Source organism: Lissotriton helveticus, chromosome 8 (genome assembly GCF_964261635.1).
Source record: "Lissotriton helveticus chromosome 8, aLisHel1.1, whole genome shotgun sequence".
Classification (NCBI taxonomy): Eukaryota; Metazoa; Chordata; class Amphibia; order Caudata; family Salamandridae; genus Lissotriton; species Lissotriton helveticus.
The window spans coordinates 1,248,227,740-1,248,252,890 of record NC_136069.1 but is presented as its reverse complement, the minus strand read 5'-3'; the positions used below and the strand labels follow the sequence as shown (position 1 = coordinate 1,248,252,890).

Genomic DNA, 25,151 nt, shown 5'->3' with positions numbered 1-25,151 from the left:
CCCCATACTTTGTGGATTTCTGTTTCTAGACCTTGTTCATGCACCACACAAAAGGTCAAGATATCGTTTGGGGTTTTCCAGGCGCTTAAAATCTTGGGCAGAAGAGTTATGTATGTTTTTCTTTTCGATTTATTTCGAGTGGTTTTGCATATTAATTTAAGTGCACTGGACAGTAGATGGCGCTGTTGCGTATTCTGTGACCAATTGTGAGTTAATCTTTGGCTGAAATGTACTTTTTTATGCGAGTTTGTTATCCCCGAGTTAGCAAGCCGGGCTGCTGAGACGTGTAACTATTGGGGCTCCATTTTTGCCTTCAGGGTGAAAAAAAAAATAGACATCAACTCGGCAGCAGCACTACTGCTCAAAAAGCCTTTGTCATTTCAAATCGACTGTTTTCATTCTTTCAGTCTCATCATTTCAGACCTAAAGCATTCTCATTATTATATACAACAAAGCCATAGTTTTTGCTTATTTATCTTATGCAACTAACAACTACTGGGGTCTCCATTTTCACCCTTAAATAAATATCAACTCAACAGCTGCACAAAGCCTTTGATGCAATTCCAAATAGGCCTGTGTTAGTTCTTTCACAGTTTTGTCATTTCAGAACTGAAGCATTTTCAATTTTATATACAACAAAGCCAAAGTTGTTGCTTATTTATCTTATGCAACTAACAACTATTGGGGTCTCCATTTTCGCCCTCCGGGTGAACCAACAATATCTCACCTCAATACCAGCATCACTGCTCAAAGATTTTGATGTAATTCAAATAGACTGGTTTTAGTTCTTTCATAGTCTCATAAGTGAAGCATTTTCAATATTATAATATATTTACAACAAAGCCGTAGTGGTTGCTTATTTATCTTATGCAACTAACAATCATTGGCAAAGCCAATAGTCCGGACTTGTTGCAGGTATAATGTCACTGGTTGTATCTGATATATCTGGATACAATGACAAACCGCATTATACCAGTAGGGTGGCAAACTATGCTAAGCACAGATTTTGAAACGGGTTTGATTTTTGTTTACTCTAACCCCGCCCACCCACTGACTCCGCCCCCACCGGTGCGGCCCTCGGCCACCAACCACACTGTAATTTTGGCCCCCGACAGAAAGTTTGTGAGTACCCATGATCTATGGTAACCTGGCACTGGAGGTGCAGCCTTGGGTCGGATCAACTACATGAATGACACTAACAGTCCCTCTTACTCGTCATCCATTGTCTACGATCACCAACTCAGTGTCTACCCAGTTGGCTCCTTTTTTTTGGGCTCTATAGGTGGGGGTGCTGAGCGACATACCTTGGCACAATATTTCATTTTCCCCACACAGAATAATTCCTTCCTTTTTCTGGGCAGTTTCCAGAGTGTAGGATGGATCCTCTGCACCATCTGCATGCTTTGGTTGCCTGGGGTGGTCACTTTTGCAGCAAGGCAATGTGGTGGCTCCTACCTAGTTGACTGGTTCGGTCTTGATGGCACATTGGAGAAAATATTCCATGTGAACTGCTTGTAATTGATAGTTCCTTCGACTGGCCCATAGTGGGGATGTCCGTAATCGTCATGCGGGGCATTTGAAGGATGTGTTCATGCAGCTTGACTGATGAGCAACCAAAGATTTCATCCTGCTCATCCGAATAGGGCACATGCTCACCAGCTCCCGAAACATGGTATAGAATGTGTCGATGGACTCATCTGGTGGGCTGGCCAAGGGTTCAAAATGGGAAGACAATGCAGTTTTGAGCATAGCTAGGTGTAAGGTGTGCCAGCTTCGCTGACGGTTTTGGCCAGCTTGTGTACGGTGGTGCCTCCTAGATTAAGGCGCATAGGCCGGCACTGGTCTACTAGCCCAACTGCGGCAAAGCAGGTTTCAAGGTTATCTATCCAGGTCACCCACTTGGCGGCATAGGAGGGGCTCTGGACACAATAAAAGGTTCAATGGTGGGTACGGACGCCATGGGTGCAGTTCTCCATGCATTGATGTATGGTTGGTGGGGTGGCATGCCTTGACATTGCTTGCACCCGAAGTAGAGTGAACAGGGTGTGGTTCCTTACTGGCTTCTCTGCTGTCCTTTCAGCCACGTTGTACAGTTAGAGTGCATGGGGAACTGTCCCAGCGCCAGCCAGCGTTGTAAGGTGAACATGTGGGCCCTCATGTCGCTACAGGACAATAGACTCAACGGCCAGGAAGAGCGTGGCCTGCATCGTTGCTGGTTTGTAGACCTCACCGCATCAGGTGCACATGCCTCCCCTCAGGCCTAGCCATACCACGACTTCAATGATAGGCTGATAGGTGGGGCCTACGTAGGAGCAAGGTGAGCCAGATTCTAGACCGGGCCTCTCCAAAAATTTGTGCTTGCTGAGCACAAACAGGTGGTGCAGGAGGCCACTGTTCGGGTCTATTATCTGATGTTGGGCGTGGCTGGCAGGACTCTCCCGGTGATAGGAAAGAAATGGCGAGCTGCCGGGCACGCCAGGGCATCAGTGCAAGGGTGCAGTACTACTGTCCTCATCAGCAGTTGTGTTCTGATGGGTCTGGTGACTAGCCAGGCCCCACGTCGCTGCGTGCAGGGTGCATGCACAAATAATCACACCGCTGGCATGCTTGTACTACTGGTCTGGTGTGGAACTGCTTAAGCGCAGTCTGCCCATTTACCCCCCTCGGGCCTAACCACATACCCGAGGCCAGGTGTGGTACCAAACACCCTTGGACCAACAACACTCCAGAGTGAATGCATTAGTTAACTGAGCAAACAGACCCAACAGGGATCTCTCTCCCTAAACGCCTCCTAACAGTGGCCCTATATATCAATAGAGATTAGTAATAAGGAATTTTGAGGTAGCATGGCAAAAATTGTCACAACTGAAGGTAGGAACACTGATGTCCAAACAAGTATTCCTCTTTTTAATTTGAAAGCACCAAACTTGATCAAACACTTCAAGCACACTTCAAAGATGTGGGCGAATGTGAAGTGGGACGAGCAGTCTCGGCACTTATGCGCCCTAGGAAAGAAAAAAAGAAAAACACCTCTAACTGTGACGTCCGCACACCGATTAAATACATTAATACCGATGACAAAGTTATTTTGTGCATAAACTAGTGATCCCCAGTGCCAGCATTGTGAACAATTTAAGCTAGACAGAACAGCCAGAACACCACATAATCCAGAATGTATAGATGTAAAGTAAGAGCATACAAATTACATTGTTAGTTTCAGGAAATAATTGGGTTAGGAAACACGCACATTGTCATAATTCAGAAGGAAACTAAAGATCAATAAAAGACCATTACTATTGTATGATTCTACAAGGAGCTGGACCAAAAAAGATAGACATTATTAAAATAAACAAGCTTGAACACTTTGTAACCGAGGTCATGTGATGAGCAGCAATATATCAGAAAAGGTGAATGCTAATAAGAGCCACGATGGCTTCACAGTGGCTAACCAAAAATATAGTAATGCTAATAACACAAATTACATTAATTAAAAAAGGTAAAATTACCATGGATCAGCTGAAACAAAGCCACCATTAGCCTCTCTCTGGCATACCCATCCTCTGCCCTCAAGACTGAAAATATAAATTGAGAAAGGATACAGTAACTTTCCAGAGGTGAAACTGCCAACATCTGCCACCGATTTCCTTGATCTGGATAAATGCTAAACAAAATCTGTAATAAAGCATTAAAAGACAGATGATTGGATTAAGATACTCTGATGTTATGAGACAATAGGTAAAAAGCTAATAATTAGGTCAACGGTGCCACAATCATTCGTTCATTGGCACTTCTAGAATCCCTTTTGTGTGCCAGCCTTTAAGTAAATATTGGGTTAATCATAAAACGTCTCCACATTAAACATATTTAAGGGCCCTCCGTCTTACTCCATTAAAAGTGGGTGTGGAAATGGAGGAAGAGAGAACTCTTCCTGCCTGCTTCTCACTCAGGGGAACACATCTGGCAGGGAACAGTGTACTACTACACTCCCACGCAAACAATTGCCCTGTCCCCCGTGGGCAGAGAAAGAGTGGGGCTGCGGCAAGGTGGGTATCACTTCACAGGAGTTCCCATCATAACTCCTCCCTGTGCTTGGGTCACTTCCTGGAAGGTGAGCCTGTTGAGACCTCGGTCTTCCCTGTTTTGTGGGCTTCAGCGAGAGGTAGTAAGCGTTGTGCATAGTTTTAAATATTAATATTCTAAGTACAGGGAAAAGGTCTGTACGGACTCCACCATGAAAGCATAGTGTCAGGGTTGTTGCTAGTTTATCTAAAAAAAAAAACAGGATACAAAATCAGATCAAAATGGAGTGATGTTGGAAATAGAGTCATATTCGTAAACACAGTGTTATATTCTTAAATGTAATGTAAGAATATATAGATATATTTATTTATGCATATAATTCACATCAGTTAGATTATACATCCTGCCACTTTAAAGGTCTTGCCTTTTTCAATGTTCTATAGTTATTGTGTTCTATGACAATTTTATTCTAGTGTGTAGAATTAAACTGCCTGCAGTGGATGTGCTGCTGTATCTCTGTGTCTTACAATAAACACATAACTTGCTTATTATCACTTTGGAATATTATTTATTGGAATATAACAATTGGCGACGATCAGACTTTACAGAGAAGAAAAGAAGAAAAGAAGAGCACAGAGGGAACACAGAGGGAATTTATGTTCTAGTAGCAGTGGAGAACCAATTGTAGGCGTATAAGAAGGCACCTGTCAGAAAAACATATGGAAATTGAATTTTTATAATTTTGCCTTGATACTGGAGAACTACGAGGAAAGTTGTCAAACATATAAAGACTTTGCCAAAATAATGATCTGCCGTTCAACAACATCAGACAAGCTAAGTAACGAAGATACTATCAGACAGTGTAAAGACTAGAAGTAAGGAAAAGAGGTATTTGATTTATTTACATATTCTACATTTCGCTGTGTCTTGGTCGGAAGCTACCGGCATAGATAATAACTTTGGTACGATTATTCACAACATAGTTAAAACCTACGTCTTTGCAAATTTAAATATTTCATCTGACAGCATTTGAAAATTAGATCTAAATAATGTTTGTTCATAAGGAATAAAATGTGTAGTGGTTACATATTTTTCTTTTAACATAGAGGAGCTGGGCAACGTTAAAAAAAATCGTTATTGTGATTTGAATATATACACCTAGGCGAGCGTACCTTATCTTCAAGTAATCACAACAACAGTAGAATCGGAGTTGTCGGATAATCCATTGAATGACTTATGAGAAGTAACGCGCAGTACGTGGAAGCGTAAAATGTCATTGATGTGGCAACGTGCAGTGTGTACGGACGTAATACGTCATCAGAAGACATTTTGTTTATTGACATTACCGGGAAACCGGCTCAATACAACTATTTCATCTGGTTACGCATCGCAAGCTGATACTGGCACTGGAGTAAGGTACGCTGAACACGGAATTAAAATAATCATCAAGTAACGGCACAACAGAAAAACACTTGGTCGAGCAACTTACATGTGTCGCAAGCTGATACTTGCACCGGTGTAAGGTACGCTGTACACGGATTTGAAATAAGTATCAAGTAAAGGCACAGCAGAAAAACACTTCATTGAGCAACTTACAACATAGGGACATACAAAGGACGGTATTTAATAGAAAAGGAACACTATATTGTCTTCAAGGAATATAAGTTTAGACATATTTGATATTACTTCATCACATGCATATTACACCAATTTAGGTATTTGTGTAAAAAAAAGTACATAGAAAGTTATCATTTATCTTGAAATATTGTGTGAAATACTATATATAGAAGGTTATCATTTATCTTGAAATATTGTGCTAGCAAAAGTTATTTGGTAAATTGATATTTGAATTACATTTATGGAAGGTAATACTGTGGTCCCACCTCCACTTTTCCTCCAACAACCAGATGACCCTCCCATTGAGTGGGATGAATGGATAGAAATTTTTGAAAACTATATTATAGCTTTAGATGTTAAAAATTTTAGTGCAGAGAGAAAGAAAGCATTATTAATAAGTACACTAGGAAAAGAAGGACAACATGCTTTCAGATTCCTAACAGTGGGTACAGATGCGGAGGGAAGAGTGATTAGTAACAAATACAATGAGGCGAAAGCAAGATTAAAGAAGCAATATGCTAAAGAAGTGAATATAGTAACGTGTAGACACAAATTGTACACACAACCACAGAAGCCAGATGAAACTATAGACCAATTTGTCACAAGGCTGCGTGAATTATCTCTTAAATGTCAATTTGGTGCTATGAGGGATGAGATGATAAGAGATCAGCAGATTGTACAATGTTGCAACAAAAAAATGCAAGAAAGATTGTGGGCTGCGAAGAATCCCACATTGAGTAATGCGATTGATACAGCTAAGGTTGTTGAGCAATCAGAAACTTGTATGAAGGAGATGGAAAAGAAAGTAAGTACAACTAATGTAACTTGTGTGTCACAAGAATTAGTTGCTATGATAAATCACAACAAAAATAGCGAAAGCATTGGGAGAAAAGTGATCCCCAGTGGAAAGAACAATAACACTTCTGGGTCAAATTCGGAACAAGGTAGAGTTCCAGAGAAAGTATGTTCCAGATGTGGCAGCATGTATCATACTGCAGAGTAGAAGAGATGTTATGCATTGGATAAATAATGTAAAAAATGTGGTAAGAAAGGTCTTTTTTTAAGATGTCTAAGTCCAATAGTAGACCGAAGGCAGCTTTCATTAACAATCAGATGAATGGTTAATCATCAACATGTACAATTGAAGGTGCGAACAAATTATTGTGCGTTGAGGATGGTACTTTGTGTGTTGAGGATGATGCTGGAGCAATGGCTCCAGGAAGAAGAACTAGGCCTAGAGCAATGTTTAAAATTAATGGTAAAGAAACAGAATTAATGGTAGATTCCGGGTCATTTTGGACAATCATTCCACAGTCAATATTTAAACAAAATTGGCCAAATGAAAAACGACTCCCCAAGGATATCAACCCTGGTGGATACCAAGGTGAGAAAATTGACATCATAGGATACATGTTGGGCAATATACACTTCCAAGGTAGAAGTGTGGAAGGTAAAGTTTATCTAGCGTTCAGTGGACCACCAATATTGGGATGGGGACACCAATATGACTTGCATATTATAAACCCTAGGGCGAGTCAACAAGTAATGGTTGTAGAAGAAATGAATACTGAAACTATTGTTAACAGCATGAATAATTTGTTTGTGGAGAAGATTGGTAAGTTAAAAGGATATGTCCATAAGATCATACTCAAACCAAATGCCATACCAATGCAGCACAAAGTTAGGAAAGTACCCATCATTGGCAGACAAGAGGTTAAACGCATGCTTGATGAAATGGTTGGGCAAGGGATTATTGAACAAATTGAAACATCTAGCTGGTTTTCTCCGGTTGTAATCACGAGCAAACCGGATGGTAGCTTTAGGTTCTGTGTGGACTTACGCACCTTAAATCAAAATATTGTAGTCAATAACTTCCTTTTACCAAATATTAATGAGTTGATTTTGTTACTGAAAGGAGGAATTCTTTTTTCCAAACTCTACTTTCTCAATGCGTACCATCAGATCAGATTACACAATGACTCCAAAAAACTTACTGCGTTTATTACTTCAGAGGGAGCTTTTCAATTCACAAGAATGCCGTTCGGGCTGGCATCAGCTGCGGGAGTATTTCAAAGGATGATGGGGTCAGTGTTACAGGGAATAGAAAACGTTGTGTATTTCCAAAATGATGTGTTAGTATTCGGAGATACAAGAGAACATCATGATTTTGTGCTGAAGGATGTTTTGAGCAGGATGGAGAACGCTGGTCTTACACTTAAGAAAGAAAAAACTTTAAATTTGCAGTTGAGGAGGTTGAATATTTGGGCTATACCTTATTTGCTAATGGGGTCAAACCAAAACGTGACTTGCTGGAGGCTATACAGAAAGCTCCGGCACCAGCTGACAAGGATCAACTTAGATCATTTCTAGGTCTTAGAGTTCTATGCTAAATTTTTATACAATTTTGCAGAAAAAAACAGTGTATTAACATGCTTCTCAGGAAAGGCCATAAGTTTGTATGGTCTAAGGAACAACAAAATACCTTTGTCAGATTAAAAAAGAAATATGTGAGGCTAATATTCTAAAACAGTTTGACACAAAGTTGAGATCTATTCTCACAGTCGACGTCAGTGCAGAAGGGATTGGAGAAGTACTAGCTCAAGTACATGATCATGGGATAAAAACTGTAGCGTTTGCTTCAAGGTCATTAACTATCTCAGAAAGAAATTACTCTGTAATAGAGAAGGAAGCATTGGCTGCGGCATGGGGAGTTGAGTACTTCAGGATGTACCTATGGGGTTTCAATTTCACACTACAAACGGATCATTACCCTCTCCTCAAAATTTTTATGTTGAATCTTTTCAAAGTGAAGGTGCAGTTGCTACTATTGATGATGTCATTGAGTTGTGTGGTAGAACGATAGGTAAGGATCAATGGAAAGTGAGCATGGATAAAAATGAAACTTTAAAATTAGTGAAGGAGTTGATTATTAAAGGGGGGAGAAGGGAAAGTTCTCTTCCTATTGCAGTTATACCTTTCATCAAGGTTTTAGGTGACTTATCCATTATTGATAATGGTGTGTATATATTAATGAAAGGTGACAAAAGTATTCCACCACAAGAACTAAGGTTTGATGTATTTAAACTGGCACAAGAGGGTCATTTAGGCCAGTCTGACTAAAAAGAGGTTAGGAGAAAATTTTTTGGTGGCCTGCAATTGATCAACAAGTTTCAGAATGGGTGGAAAGGTGTATGGTGTGCGTTTAAAGTGAAAAGAGATTAAAAGTGGGAAATCAATTAGAATTAGGAAAGATTGAAGATCCAGGTTTACCATGGCATACTGTATGCTTAGATTTTATAGGTCCACTTTCAGGCATTGGTGGTGAGCTTAGATTTGTTGTAGTTATGGTTGATGTCATGTCCAAATGGCTGATAGTGAAGTTTGTTAAGGAAATTACTACAAGGAGTACCACAAAAACATTATCTGAAGTTTTCAGCAAAGAAGGATTTCCCACTAGGCTAATCACAGACAACGGTACACAACTTTTCTAACATCTTGTGGCATTGTGCATTCTAAAACATCATTGTACAACCCACAAGGAAATGGTATTGTGGAAAGGGCAAATCGCATGATAAAATGGCAGTGGCTAGTAGGAGTGATATTAGGAAAATGGTGAACGATTTGGCATGGGCCTACCGAACAACTGAAAATGCTGTTACAGGTAAAATTCCTTTTGTGTGCATGAGAGGATGTCCCACTAGTACAAAATTAAATCCTGCATGGTTAAAAGACTGTCTTGGTTTAGCTAACCTTTCTTGTAATAAGGAAGACGATAATAAAATTACCATGCATAAGTCAAATATTTTACCAAATGATTGGGTAAAGGTTAAACCGGGCAGATTCAGTCCCTGATTTACCAAATTTTGAGGACCTTACAAAGTCAGAAGTGTCTATAAGAGACATGTGACTCTTTATAATGGTGAAAATTGGAACTTGAGGAGAGTTTCACTGTATAAGAGAGGAAATTCAAAAGACGCCAATGTCAATGGTTTGATTGATGGGGGTTTGAATCCACATTTATTTATGGAAGATGTTAGGGCAAATGATAGTTCACCTAACACTATGCCAACGAATTGTGGTGACAACATTTCAAATTCTGTAAGACCTCAAAGATCAAGAGGTCCTCCCAGATACTTGGATGACTATGTATGCGGGGATTTTTAATTACTGTTTCAAATTGGATTAATCTTTGTTTCTTTTATTTTGTGTTTTCTTCTTCTTCATTGGTGATATCTTAAGGTAATAAAGGGGATGGATGTGTTATATTCTTAAATGTAATTCAAGAATATATAGATATATTTATTTATGCACATCATTAACGCGAGTTAGATTATACATCCTGACACTTTAAAGGTCTTGCATTTTTCAACGTTCTATAGTTGTTGAGTTCTATGACATAATTGTATTCTAGTGTGTAGAATTAAACTGCCTGCAGTGGATGTGCTGCTGTATCTCTGTTCCTGCAATAAACATATAACTTGTTTATTATCACTTTGGAATATTATTTATTGGAATACAACACACAGCTGAAGGACGTGCCCTAATGGACTGTACTTAATCAAAAGAGTGACTAGTGAGAGTCTAATGTAAGAATTTCTTCCGCCATCAGAACTCCTCAACAGGGACACTGTGGAAGTAAGCCTTCTGACATTGGTATGGTCATTCTAAGTACTATGTTATTAAAACAACTCAGGTCGGGCTAGAGGAATCAAGAGAGAGGTATGCTAAATTGCAGAAAAGTAGCTTTGTAAATAACCTCACGTGAGACCTTTTTCACGTATATTTGGTTTAATCTGTTCTCAAATTCGGCTATCTGAGTTTAACAAAGTTGAGAAGAACTACAAGTTTACAACTATTGAAAGGGCGAGCATTATAACCAAAGATTTTGTAAATCGGGAGAAGACAGACCCTGATGTAAAGCAATGTGTCTTGAAAAATAAACGACTTTCAGAGCAGAGAGCGGATGAAGCTCCCAAACTTTTTAGTGGAAGTGATGGGCAAGATGTCCGTCATATTTCCAATTCAAGCCTGGGCACTGTAACCTACCACAGAATTGTTAAAGCTATACACATGGTGTCATTCTAGGCCTGCAGTCACAGGGAGATTCTTCGCTACTGAATTGGCAGCATCACAGCCTGACCCCCAACCCCTCAAGCAGTAAAGGAAAGGCAAACTACATTGTCCTTAGAAACAAACTCATCCTGACCCCCACCCTCCTACTCCATCCATCTATCCATCCATCTCACCATCCCTTTTCCAGACACTCTTCACTCCGAGGCATTTTCTGCCTACACAGAACAGGCGGAAAAGGTCTGCGGTTTTCTCACCAGAATTGGCGAAATCACATGCAAAAGGACCCAGTATCTCCAGATCTGTTCCGTTATTCCCCATTATAGAAAGTACATGTGATTGATTGAATTTGGTGTGACGATATCAACTGGAATCAGATTACAGCCCCCAAGTATCAACACAAATTCCAACAATCTCGCAGTGAGCACCACAGTGCGGTAATTGACCTAGAATAGATCATCACTTGTCCTTGCAAAAGCATAACACGTACTCCTTTCTGCAAGTTTAATACATTTGAATCGTATCTTATGTATACTTACAGAGCACACAACTACAAAGATGAAGAGTCCAGTAACCTTCAGACTTTTTAAGCAGCACCTGGAACAAGAAAGGAAAAAAGCCTTACAAAAGTACTTACAAAGGAAGATGCATCTCTGCATAGAGTGACTGGGATTCTTCCATTATTTCACCTTTAGGACCACCCACAGTGTTTGGGACCAAACGGAGGGTTCGCAGCTTCTATTCCTAAAGACCATAGATCCACTTATCAAACCCTGATTTTTTTTCCAGAGTCGGACTTTAAAGCTTCTCCTACTTTCAAAAAATGACTTGAGCTCTCCTTTCATTCTAGCAATGTATTCCACTTAGTCATTTCTGATCAGTCTTCTCAAGGGTAAAGTAGACCTGACAGTGCCAATGTATAGCACTCTTGATTATAAAACAAAGTTAAGAAAACATAGAAACTGCATAATAAGTGTCATCCCTTGCACACAGCACTGTCCATTCCATCCTCCTTCAACAATCCTCCACTCCTAGCAGATTACTACGTATATTATGTAACATATGCATTATATCCAGGTCATGACTAATGTTCCTTTTGTCTTATTTTCCAACCACATTACCTTCAATGTCACACTAATAAATAATCACCCATGCATTTATATATTACTATCTACAGCATTTATTAGTATGCCATACACTTTAATAAATACAAATACGCAATAAAACTGGGTCCACTTTTTGACACCATTCGGGGTGATGAGGGTGGAAGAGCAACACGCCAGACAGGGGTTACTGGGCTCAATCCCTGATAGATGAGCATTTGCCACTGGTGACAAGTCCAACCCTTTCTGCACTTCACTCCCACTTGCAAGGGGGAGCCAGCCACAAGCCTTTCATGGAGGCAGCGTGGTGGGGGTTGGGAGGGGGCGGAGACAAGAGCACAGAATTTAACAGCCAAATAATACGCAGTGTAATGTCCATGCCAGTGCTGATCTTTTATAGTTACAGAAAGTACCTTAATCACACAGCAAAACGAAATATTACACAACAGTGTAATATAGGGTTGTAATCAGTTGCTTATATAAGTGAAGAGCTATGCCAGATTCTCTCCTTAGTGTTCCTCTCCTTCCTGCTATGTTGGAAGTTGTCTCCACACTTAACACTACACAAAGTACACAAGGATTAGGAACAAGTGCAGATAACAAACCAATATTACTTGAGCAAATGGGTTCACTGTCTTTCTCAACAGTTGTTTAAAGTCTTAAGCAGTGCAGTGGTCTTGCTTGTTTCAATCAGTCTCTGTCCCGTCTTTAAGCTAAACCCCTCGTTTACCTGCTCTTGGTTAAGTTGCAACTCAGGTCGTAGGGCAGGCACGGAACAAACTCCCATCCTTACAGCTCGGGTACTTTCTTCAAGGGGTTGAAGCGTTAGCCTTGTTGGGGGCCAGGGGTCGTGAAGTAGATACACAGTGCAGGTCAGGGGAGAGGACAACACACCAATCTTTTGCAGCCCTATTAGCTGGCTGTAGACCGGTGATTGGACACAGATGTTGCAGCCCCCTCAACTAGCTTAACGCAACTACGTCTCTGTGGCATGTGTATGTGTGCAGAGGTTTAGGTCTGTCCTTGACAATGCAAGGTCCCTGACTTATCTTGAGACATGGAATGAGACCAACATGTGCCTGCATACTAGGCAGGGAACTACTATCCATGCCCTGGGTACATCATGTAAAAGCGGTGGTGATAGCATGCCATGTTTGGGGAATTGCAGTGTGACAAGACTTGTTTCTCCATGTCACAGGGAGCATGGTCTACTAACACCTCTTGAGTAAAGTTCCACTGTTATTTGAAACACAGAACCTTGTGTGCATGTCGAGTTTGTGTGTGAGCAGCGTATGTTTGACATACGCATAACTTCAGTCTTTGGGGAGTCTGAATACTTGGGGACGTTGCCTCCATTCTGGATAGCCCTGATTCAGCATGGCACAATATGGAGGGTTGACCATAGCTTCACCATACAGTTGAAGTATTTTGCCTGCATTTCTGAAGCTGGAATGTGGAGACCCGGTGACTCAAGTGAGATGTAGACGGGGCTCTCTTTAGAAATTCCATGAAGTACTTGTTGGCAAAGCACTGCCTATTAGTGCTTCCTGAACACTGCCACTTGGTGGATGGTAATGGTGAGCCAGATTCTAGGCCCTTTTGCTAGTCTTGGATTACTGCTTCAGGAAGGTTAATGACAACCAGATGCAGAGAACTGGCACCTCACTGTGCCCATGTCATGGGCGCTTCTGCTTGGTGCCAGCCCTAGTGATACCTGCTGTGAGAAACATCACTTTGCAGAAAGACTGTGCCTGGAGGCAACCTGAGAAGGACACTTGACAGAGAACCATCCCAAACTTGAAGCTAGAGAGTGGATCCATATCCTGTGCATGGAAAATGTGCAACAAAGTGGAATCCAAACCACCCCACTTTGTTGCAGTCTAAATTGCTTCTTGACCAAGGCTATAAATAAATAATAAACTGCTGTACTGACTTATTGAGAACAATGAGGTTATTTGACTTAACTGCACCTAAGCCAAATCCTGGTGGGGTTGTGGCATTAGCAGGAATTTCTGCCCTAGCGGGAAAAGGGAATAATTACCAGGTAGAGCAGGGTCCGCAGCTCCTTCCCATAGAATGCAGCATTCTGCAACTGTGAATGTCTTCGTTAATGGACTGTACATTACTAAGGGTGCTGTGAGATTAAAAGTACTTTCTTTTCTACAAAGAAACATTGGGATGGACAATACCTTATTCGGTCTATGGTTTATTGAGTCACGAGCTCTTGCCCTTATACTACTTTCCTGAGATGCCTGAGACTGCTTGCCCTTAATATGCCAACAGCCAGGCACAGAAAGGGTTCTACTTGGCCCAGTTTGCATTGCCAATTGTAGGATGGATCTAGGACAAAACGACCACAACAGATGCGACTGGGGGCTCAGTAGCCCCATTGTTCCCTGTGGCAACCAGAATGGGGTCCGACAGTCATTTGTGTGAAACTATTGCAATTCTAATCAGTCTTGTTTGTTTTCTCAGGAGAATTCTCGATACCACACCTGTATGCTGAGAGCAACTAGAGGTGACAGTATCCCAACAGAGCCATGGAGGATTGCATATTACTATGCATCAGAGCTTATAGCAACATCACAAAGAATACGCTAGATCAGAAAACGAGAGAATGTGCTTTACTTTGAATTAATTTTAAATTGTACAACAGCGCTGCGGTCTTAAATTTCAGCATTGAGACATCTTACCCAAAATCTGGTGTTGTGCCCCGTTCAAGTATAATAGGGGCCCAAACTGTGTAGAGGATGGATATCAGCCCTGAACAAAATAACGCTCTAGTGTTTAAAATAATAGTTAGCCCAGTGAAAATAAATTAGGCATCTTTTCACTTTGCTCTCATTGTGAAATTCTCCGTACAAAGCAAATTTAATGAACGATGAATATTTGTAAAACTATAGGCCGAAAAAAGATTAGTCCTTGTTCACATTTCTAAAGGGCTTGAGCTGCTCCTGCTCCATCAATGGTCAATTGAACTAAGGTGGATGATAAGTTGGGGAGGTGTTAACCCCCACTGATAGACGGATTACAGAGGTGCACTAGCTTCTCTGTAGTTATGGTCCAATCAGACATGACATTGCAAAAGCCCTTTTCAAACACCAAGTTTGGCACACGATAGGTTATATCAATGAGATTTGTGCCATGCAAACTCACCCAAAAAGGGTATGCTAGTGTAGTGAAAATGAAAACGTTTGGCCAGAAGTCCAGAAGCGAGGAAATCAGAATAGGTGGATTTTCCAATTATTTTCAAAATATCGACAGGGAATTGATCAGATGAAGGGAAGTGGGGTGTTTCAACCAATTTCAACGTTTGAGCCCTTAAAGTCAATCTCTATCAAACTGTTCCATATCACACGTTTTTGAGTACGTGTGAGTACTGCACCAGTCGTGGATCTGCACATTTGCTAGTTACTATGCTAATTACACCATGGACTGGAATACCATAAACACGTTTCCCCAAAACGGAGAAGCGGAAGCGAGTGTCATGAAGCACATGTGTGCACACATCATTGATTTTTTTTCCTTTTTAGCATCAGCAAAAAAATGTTTTCTTTTTGCAGATGCAAACAGTATCAATAAAAGAACTAGCAAAGCCGGTAGGTCGCCATTGCTTTTAAAAGGAGAGACCAATTGGTTTTGCCCATACTTGTTCTAGGTGCTAATGTAGCATTCTTTATCACAATATGTGCATGCTGCCTGCTGTACTTCCAGATGTTTATATCTTTTCTGGTTTAACACACTTAACAAAATAAAAAAAATTGGGACCAAAAATAAAAAGTAAAACAGTCCTTCTGAAGTGCTGGTACTAATCCATTAATAGATCAAGCAGATCTGGTTAGAAGTACTGACACTGTAATGATTGCCTACCCAGGTGTAGGCCTTCACAGATGGTGCACGCCGGACACACACACGAGACACCAGAGTGATTCCGTGCTGGAATCCCGAGTGATTCCTAGCAGCTTTATTTATCACCTGGAGGCGCACCCGGGTCCTCGGATGCGTGTTGATCAGTGGTCGAAGTGGGGAACAAAAAGTAGGGGAACTGTGGGCGGAGAATCAAATGGCGAGAATAACCCAAGGATTGGGTCTGTGGGCGGAGTCAGAGATGTGGCCTGAAATAGCAAAACATCCCAATTTTTAGTATTTGTTTTGCATTTACCTGACCAGTTACAGCTTACTGTGTCATTTAATTCAACCAATGGATATACATGTTTACTTAAGGTTTAATATGAGTTATTTACATTAAAATACATTCACAAAATGGGATACGTTCCCAATCACAGAATGTCCCAATTACGCTTAAAGGTGGAATCACAAGCCATTTGTCTCTGAGCCATGGAGTTTCTGTCATCAGCACTTCTCCCTTTTCCACAAGAGCAGTTCAAAAATGAATGGCAAAATATCCTAATTTGCAAATGTTTTCCACATAGTTATAGCTCTGCCATATTAGCCATATAATACATCATCTGTTGCATAATATGATGATTTTAACTAATACATTGTCTGCAGCTCAAACCGATCAAAAGTTACTAAAAAATGTGCTTTGTGTTGCTGTGAAGTAGACAGCCATTTGCAGAGGTTGACTGGACAACTTTCTCACTGCTGCATTTCTCTGTTAAACTGGTACATTAAGGCAATATCTTTGCAGAGACAGTATGTGTAAAAATGTCAAAATAATAAAATATCAGAAAATATACTTCATTATGCTGCAGCCTTTTTTATGCTGCATAATTTAGTCAACACTGCGGCATAGTTTTGTCCTCCATTGCTGCATCATTCCAATGTCCCCAAAGCAGGTAGAACATATAAAAGTGCTTGTGCATGAAGCAGAGAGACCTTGCATTTTGCAAACTTAGTGTGGTGTGTTTGTGCAAATCCGGCATTGCTGATCCCTGGAGAGTTCTACTACTACTACTGCTAAAACAAGGCTAATAGAGGTACCAAATGTTGAAGCGGACTGGCATGAAGGGTCCTGTGACCTCAATGACAGTCACTGCCGCTCTGGGTTGTGCTGCTTTGAATGCCTGCCCCCAAGACTGGAGGTGAACTTCAGTATGGATTGTGGTGGACAGGCATTCAAGGTTAACCCACACTTAACACAGCTCGGTGCTAGGATCCACCTGCTGATGCGAAGACACCAGGGCTTCTAAGGTCTAGCATGGGAATGTGCTGTGTCAGGAGAGTGGTCTGATGGACTGGTCATGAAGGCTGAACCTGGTTCCTCAGTCCCAAGCTCAGCAGCCCTGCCATAGTACAACATCCTCTACCCCACTGAACACCATACTGCCCCACTGAGAGAAACTCACACTGCCTTCAGCTCAGCTACAACCCAATTGTGCCCGCTATAAAAACCTAGATGCAACTCAATTCTAATAATGCACTAGACAAGAGTAATAAGCTACCTGAAAAAAAAATAACATCCTGGAAAAAGCAAATACTCACAGGGAATGCAAAATTAGATGAAGTATGTGAAATGTAAGCAGGAACAACAAACAACTTTAAAGCTTTTACACTCACCAGAAAACAATGAGTGCTTTTGCGTGAAAAATTAAGGACATGGCTACAGGGCCCAAAAGGAACCAGTTTCAATGTCCATTCTTTATATCCTTACAAACCAGGTATTGCAGTATCTCCAAGAATGGTGCACTTCCCCATCCGGAGAAAACAATGTTGTTCTGGCCACTTTGCAACCACTCTGCCTTGCTTTATTTATTTATTTTTCCTATATTAAACCTTTTATTTCTTTTCCTCCCAAGGCTGCACTTTATAATAGAAGGACATTTCAAGTAAATGTGTTTTTCTGTTTTTGGATCCATTTCACTGTGGAACAAATAAACGAAAGGAGAGGAAAAAGAGGTTAAGAAGAGTTACTAGAAGTCACGTTTTCAGCAAGTGAGGAGGAGCAAAACAGAACGAGAGGGAATAAGAGGAAGAAAGAGGGGGCAGCTGCCAGTAGCTGAGCAGCAGAAGCGGACACTGCTCTTGTCTTCTCTGGTTAAGATGGAAAAGACAGTCCTTTTCCTTCTCTGCCAACCCACCCGCCCTCGAACGCCCACGAGCGCCGAGCCTGCCGTCCTGGAACGCATTTAAAAAAATTAAAAGTAGGGGAACGGATTCCACTAAATTAAAGAAGTAGGGGCAAGCCGTGCCCTGCTGATCCCGCCCACTTCGAGCACTGGTGTTGATGCAATTTATCGCAGCGGCCGGCTGGCTCACTACATCCCTCCTAACCTAGAGGGAGATAATTTCAAGTCTCAGGAAAAGAAACAGAAATAATAAAAACACAGAATGCACAGATGTGAAAGTTTCTACAGCTTTGCTATCTGGATATACTTGTGGATGCTTCGTTGTTCTTCGCAGACAAAATCTCGTAGCCGTTGATTCTGTCTCAGGTTGGGTAGTAGCCAGTACGGGTGTCCTCGATGGGCTTCAGATACCTTATTCGTGCCTGGCAAACTTTGAGGTACTTGTCTCAGCCTTGTCGGATAGTGGCTGGAGATCCTCTCCCAAGTCACATTCGTCCCCCTCATTGATATCCTGCTCCGTGATCATCCTGAGGGGATCTTTAGATCTTCTCTCTTGCTCCAATCCGACGCTCGACTCTGTGTGACCATGACCTTCTTTAACCAGGATGCAATTTGTGACACCATCACATTACCCCTCCTAGCCGTGATCATAGTTCCTTATATTCCGACTACTTCCCATGTTTCTCTTTTAAATGGAGTCCTGAATTTCCATCCAGGATGTCAGTCTTTGAACAGCATCTCAGAGTCACAACTAGGGCATTTCTCCTTTTGCTGGCGCACTCGTTAGTAGCCTTTCTTTTGTCCTGTGCCGGCTCCAGGTCAAGGTTTGCGGGAGCCCACGCCGAGCTGACGGGGACCAAATCCCTCACTGGTTTCTTTATGATGAGTTCACTAGCCCCACATCCGGTAATTGAATGTGGTGTTTGCCGATACTCCCTCAAGAATTGATGTAGACACTTCCAAGTCATCCACTTGGTCTAAACCTATTCTCAGTGCGTTGCTTAGTGTCCTCATAGATCTTTCCACATCCCTATTCCCCTGTGGCTACTGGGGAGTGATTTGTCTGTGTCAAATGTTGAGATGATGTAAATATTCTTTGAACTCCAGTCCATGAAATGGCGGTTCATTATCAGTTTTCACCTCGTCCGACAGTCCCAGCATCGCAAATATTTTTTCTAATGCAGGCTTTACACACTTGAGCGCCATGGACCAGATGAGCTCAACAGCAGGAAACTTGGTGATGCTGTCCACCATTACCAGAGTGGATCTTCCATTCAGAAATCTTCTGAAATCCATGTGGAGCTTAGACCAGGACTTGTCACAGGGAACCTCCATGATTATTGGGGGTATAGCCACATTGGCTCCTATGATCGTGAAAGAATTACATCCCCTCATGATCTCTTCCACCATTCTGTCCACCCCAGGAAACCACACTTTCGACAGCAGCCGAGCTTTAGTCTTCACTAGCCCCATAGGTCCTTGATGACCTAGTTCCACTGTGCGTCTCCACAGATTTCTTGTAATTATTATGTGTTATCCCCTCAATAAAGTCCTCCCACACTTTCGCTTCATTTGTCACAGCATCTCCACAGGCTCGTTTGAATTTCTCACTCTTCATCGATGAGCCCACTCACCCCTCTCAGGAAGTCTTACCACTGATGAGCCTTTAGCGCCTCCTTCACCTTACTTAGGCAGCTATCTTCTTTAGTTGCTTCCACCAGCTCCTATATGAACATCGCTTGAGGGGAAGAGTTTACAGTGACAAACCTTACTAAATCTTCCACTCCTCCATCTGTTTCTCTCTGTGTCTTTGGGTCGTCGGCTAGTGGGTGTCTAGACAGATAATCAGGTGGGTTGTTTGCCCCGGGCCGATAAGAGACATTAAAGTTGTATTGCTGGAGTTGTACCACCCACCTTTGTATTCTGGGTGGTCCGTTCCTTGCTGATCCGCTGAACAATTGCACTAGAGGTTTATGAACCATGATCGCGTCGAATTTGTGCCCACACAGATAGATGTCTTAGTGCTGACATGCCCACTTGATGGCAAGAGCCTCCCTCTCGAGGTTTTCACTGCCGTCAGTGTTCGACTGGCATATGCGATGGGCATCCACTCACCTTCATTCTCCTGCAAGAGGATGGCCCCCAGCACCACCGAACTGGCGCCTACAATTAGCTCTGCCTGGCCTGGTATTTCAAGAATTTGAAATACTCTACAGTAGCTCCTTGAAGCAGTGCCCCCTTTACATTCTTGAATGCTTGTGAAGTCTCTCAAGTCCACTCCCACTGTGTTTTTCTTGGTCAGCGCGCACGGTGGTTCTGAAAGTGTCGCCAACTGGGGAATAAAACTAGTTGACTATTCCCAAGAAACCGTGCATTTCCATGGGGTTTTGTGAGATTGCATCTGCTCTAATAGCTTCCACCTTGGCCGTGTGACCTGAAGACCCTCTTTTGACAATCAATATCCAAAGGACTCCACCTCATTAGTGTAAAATGAACATTTACACTTGTGGAGTGTGAGCCCTTAGTCAGCCTAGGTAGAGTGGCCCTCAACCTGGCACGATGCTCCTCAAATGTGTCCGAGAGTATCGTCACATCATCACTGACATTGATGACTCCCACTAATCCAAATAGTGCTTCTCTTATGGCGTTCTGGAACACCTCTGCTGCGGAGGACACCTCATAACTACGTCTCTTGAATCTCCTCAATCCCACATGCATGGAAAATGTGTTTATGTAAAGATTGTCCTCGTCGAGAAGTAACTGATACCTTGAGTTGAGAACCACTTTTAGAAAAACACTTGGCCCTATTGATGTCTGTTACAATTTATTGTAGGGGTGATGTGTCTCTCCCTTTTTATTCCCATGTTTGGCCTTATAGCCTGGGGCTGCTTTGGTTTTGGGCCTATCACCTGAGGGGATACCCAAGGGGTCGGTCCTATATTTCTCAATCACTCCATTCCTCTCTAGTCGGTCCAGCTCTGCTTTGACCAGGGGCTACAAGTGAAATGGTACCCTCTGATGTCTTAGTGCCACTGGCCACACTGTTTTATCAATGTATAATTTCCCTTTGACCCCCTTGAGACATCCTAGTTCTTGAAAAATGTGTGGGAGCTCTCCCATGAGGTCTTCCGCATGAGATAGATGTACTTGCTTGGTGAATAGCACTAGCCCTAGGTCTTTGGCTGTGTGACAGCCTATCAGGGCGCCTGCACTCTCCAGCGTGATTTAGAACTTTGTTTGCAGATCCGTGGACCCAGGACTCACTCCCACTTCTATTATCCCTTGGAGAGGTATGGGACTGGCACCCCCATAGTTGTATATTTTGGCTTTGGTCTATTCCAGCAGTGGACACGGTACCAGCGGCAGGTAATACTCTGCGTCTAATATGTTCACTGATGCCCCAGTGTCATTAAGTGCTGTTATCGTTACACCATCCACACACACTTTACCCATGGGTGGGGGTCTCGTCCTTTGATTGTGTTGTCCTGTGAAGGATACGGTGAATACTTCACCATAGTCGTTGTCCTCTTTTGGCTCACCATCGCTGCTGCACCCTGCTCCTCCTCTGTTTCCGACACAGCCTTGACTCTTCCAAACTTCTTGAACTTTTCACCGCTGCTATTGTCTCTCAACTCTCCTGGGCATCCCCTTGCGAAATTATCTGATTTTCCACACTGCAAACATCTTTTCCCCCTTGCAGAGCAGCTCTTCAGTGGGTGGCTGGAGAATCCACAGCTCCTGCACGCTTTATGGGTAGCTCCAGCTAGGAATTTTCCTCTGCCACTACTAACTCCCTATCGGATAGCGTCCAGCTGCTCTTCTATGTTGCACCCGGGAGCGGAATGTGCTGGCGTTGTTGCACTGCGGGCTAGGGCTGACCATCTCTCCAGCTCTCACATCAGCTAGTTAATCCTATCTACCCAATCTTAGGATTTCATACAGTGATATCCCCTGTTGGCGGAGGATCAGCTTTCGCAGCTTGACTGGTCGTCACCTCTGGATCAGTTGTGCCCATTTCTCCAACTGCTTGTCGATGCCAGTGCACATGCTTACCAATTTTTGTGAGCACGCAAAGAACATGTCTACCGGCTCCCCTTGTTGCTGGCGAGCTTGTCTTAATTTAAAATGCTCATAATCCAGGTTTAATTGGGGATAAAAAAAATTTAAACTCAGTTGAGTGCTGCTACAGCCGTGTCATAATCGTAGATGTCACCAGTGTTTGGCAAATCAAGGAATAGATCGTACAGTTCATCCCCTTCCATGTGCAGCATGGTTGACCTTTTCATCGTGCCATCTGTTTTGCACGCTGCGCAAAAGTAGTTCTCCACTTTCTCCACCTGGGCGCCGCCGTGACTGGGTTCGCTAGCTGACTGAACGGGGGGTAGTGCCACCAGTGCAGACTGCGAACAGCGTTCACGAGGGCGCTCTTGATCTTCAATGTCCTGCACCGACATTTTGGAGCCAGCTCAGTGTTTCACTCTGCTTTCTGATGTCTTGCTGTTTGGTCACAGGTTTCACTGCAGTGTGAGGTGCTGCTCTTATTCACTTTTTTTTTTTTTTTTACTGGACTGTGTCCTGCCCCACTTTCTTTCTTTGTCCCAAAAGAAAATTGACTTTATTTACTTTTTTTTCTTTGCCCCCTCTTTCTTTGTCTTTAGGGTGGCCATTTGGTTCCCTCCTCTCAACGTTACTTTTCTTCCAGCAGTGCTTCTCACTGCCTGTTCCACGTGGGACCTTTCCTCCCTTTTCTCTGCGGCCTCCTCACGTTCACCTTCCGTTTTGCTGAGCCTGGGGCCACGCCCCTTCTCCCGATCCAGGGCCTCCAGCACGTCCATGCGCTGTAGCACAGCTTACTGTGGTCAGTGCGTAGTCTCCCAATCTCCCCCAGCCGCAGCTAGCTTAGTTGCTCCAGCAACCACCAACAGCCAGGTCTCTTCACTGTCGCGCAGACGGTCCTTGGGCGCTTCACCACGGACGCTCCTCTCCTCATCGCCGGTGCAGGTCCCGAGCCTACTTGTCTCCTGCACACCCGTCGGCTGCTGTAATGGAACCCTTAACCGCGCCTCGCAATCTGAGTGACATTTGTTGTCGCCCCCACGCTGCTCTCACCACAGCAGGCACGCTAGCCACGGGGCAAGTACCCCCTTATCGTCAATGTAATAATGGCCTACCCAGGTGTAGGCCTCCATGGGTGGTGCATGCTGGACACACACAAGACACCAGAGAATCCCGACCGATTCCTAGCACATTTATTTATCACCTCGGAGTCGCACCCGGCTCCTTGGATAAGTGGTGATAAAATTTATCGTAGTGGCCGGCTGGCTCACTACAGGCACCATCCCATCACAACAAATCAGCCAGACAAAAAGTGCTGAAACCCACCTTTAAAAATATAGCGGCACTGGTGATTAATTCCAGCACCATTATGATGCACACATCATAAGTACCTGAAGTGCATTTCGTTCAGGCAGCATACAGGCATTGTCAGCATGCCCCGGGCATCTCGCCCAAACCAACTTGTGAGTTGCCATACCATTTGATCCCATTTGTTGGACCAAAAAAATAAATAAGTGTAGGCTCTGCTCTTTTCTTATGTAGGGCTAGAGTATTCCAGCCATACAGCATTTGTGGAGCAACAAACTCAGATTTGCTCGGCTTTGTGTGCAATAAGCGTGACCCACCTCTGATAAATTGTGAATCAGTAGAATTCCTTCAAACCTAAACAATTCATGCAAAACCCCAGCTAAAAATGAATTAACATTGTCAACTTCCCGGTATGAAATGCAGCTTTAGTTTCAGAAACCTAGGACAGATATCTGTTCAGTTTAGAAGCTCACAGTCATCTGCACACTTATTCTGAAATTCTTGTTGGTACTACTTAAAAAAAACTTGCAATTATATACACGCTTTTCACCAAAATGTTTTCACACATTGGTTGAGCAAGAGGGAATTCTAGATAATTACCAAGTCTTGAAAAAATTTCGAGAAAGAGAAGGACACTGACTTGTCAAGAGGACTTCTGTTAAAATATTAAGCTGAAGTTTGGTTGGTGGCTGTGAGGAATACGGAAGATGCAGGATGTAGCAAGGGTTCTATGGGCCATAATGCAAGCAGGATAATGGGCTCCATAAGCTATGGTTGAGCAGTGAAATAACAGCAATAATCCAGGTGCAGTGGGAGCCCCAGGGCCGGCTTAAGTGGGGTGAGATATGTGCAGCTGCACCTGGCACTGGCATTGGCCTTGGGGGCGGGCGGTCTGGGCTGTGTTTAAAAATAACTTGTGTGCTTAAAAGCACATGCTGCAGGGTTTCTTGTGTGTTCAGCATTTTTTCAGGCAACAATAAAAATGTCAAGGTATCTCTGGAGATTAATGTTCCTGCTGGCGAGGAGAGACAGGAGTTGTCTAGTGGCAGTTTTGACTGTGTGAGTGAACTATGAGTAGAGCTATACAAAAATGTAAATGTAGACACAGAGGGCCTATGGATAGAGAAGGGACGCAGTTGGAGGGTAGTAGTGAGGGAATTCGTAGATAAAGAGGTCATTGGGGGCCTTAAAAAAGATTGTTGCACCAAGTGCCACCAGTGCTAGAGCCGGCCCTCACATCTCTGGGCCTCATGCCACACCATTGATAGCTAAGCCCCTCAGCAAATGCAAGAAGGAAGGATGAAGCCCCTCAGGGTTATTTGCAAGAGAGCGCCAGCCACCTGGTATATGGAAGGATATTAAGGCCAGAACTAGAGGCTATGGCTGGTTGTTTTATTGCATGCATTATTTACGCTCTTTCAGCAAACCTTTTTGGTTGCAAACATGCAGATGTCTTCTTTGAGGCACTGGAGATGGTAAATTAGTAATAGCCAGAAGAAAAAGAGGTGATTTTCAAGTGATGTTTTTCGAAGGCTGTTAAATGGAAGTGAGCAGATTACATTTTAAAGTTCCTAAGATTGATCAGTTCTGGAGGGCGGCATTTGTGGTGCTGGAACAACAAGATCCCTGTCCCTAATGCCAATCATCAAAATGAAGCGGAGTGTGATATTCAGAGGTCATCTGGGACTGCTGGTAGAACACTGGTCCCTATTGACAATATATCCCTCCTTCCCTGTAATGAAAATTGTAATGCTCTCTGCTGTTTTAAGGAGATAGGCAGGATCCTACCTGCTTTTAGATATGAAAACTTTTAGAAACATCAGCCACAGGGTAACCAAATGAAAAGGACAGACTGGGAGGCGGTGTTCCAGCAGTTACAGATTACATGTTCACCTAGGAGACTGCATCGGCTAAACAGGAGGCATGAAGCCGGCCAAATGTGTTCTAC

General features: G+C 42.9%; 1 protein-coding gene across 2 annotated transcripts in view; it reads right to left on the bottom strand.

Moving 5' to 3' along the window:
- OCA2 (OCA2 melanosomal transmembrane protein) overlaps positions 1-25,151 on the bottom strand; it is a 1,149,362-nt gene that overhangs the window by 740,222 nt on the left and 383,989 nt on the right. For both annotated transcript variants that reach the window (XM_078656175.1, XM_078656174.1), the window contains 2 exons: positions 11,247-11,304; positions 3,600-3,672 (listed from right to left, as the gene is read on the bottom strand). In XM_078656175.1, the coding sequence (XP_078512301.1) occupies positions 3,600-3,672; positions 11,247-11,304 (131 nt within the window). The remainder of the gene's footprint in view (positions 1-3,599; positions 3,673-11,246; positions 11,305-25,151) is intronic.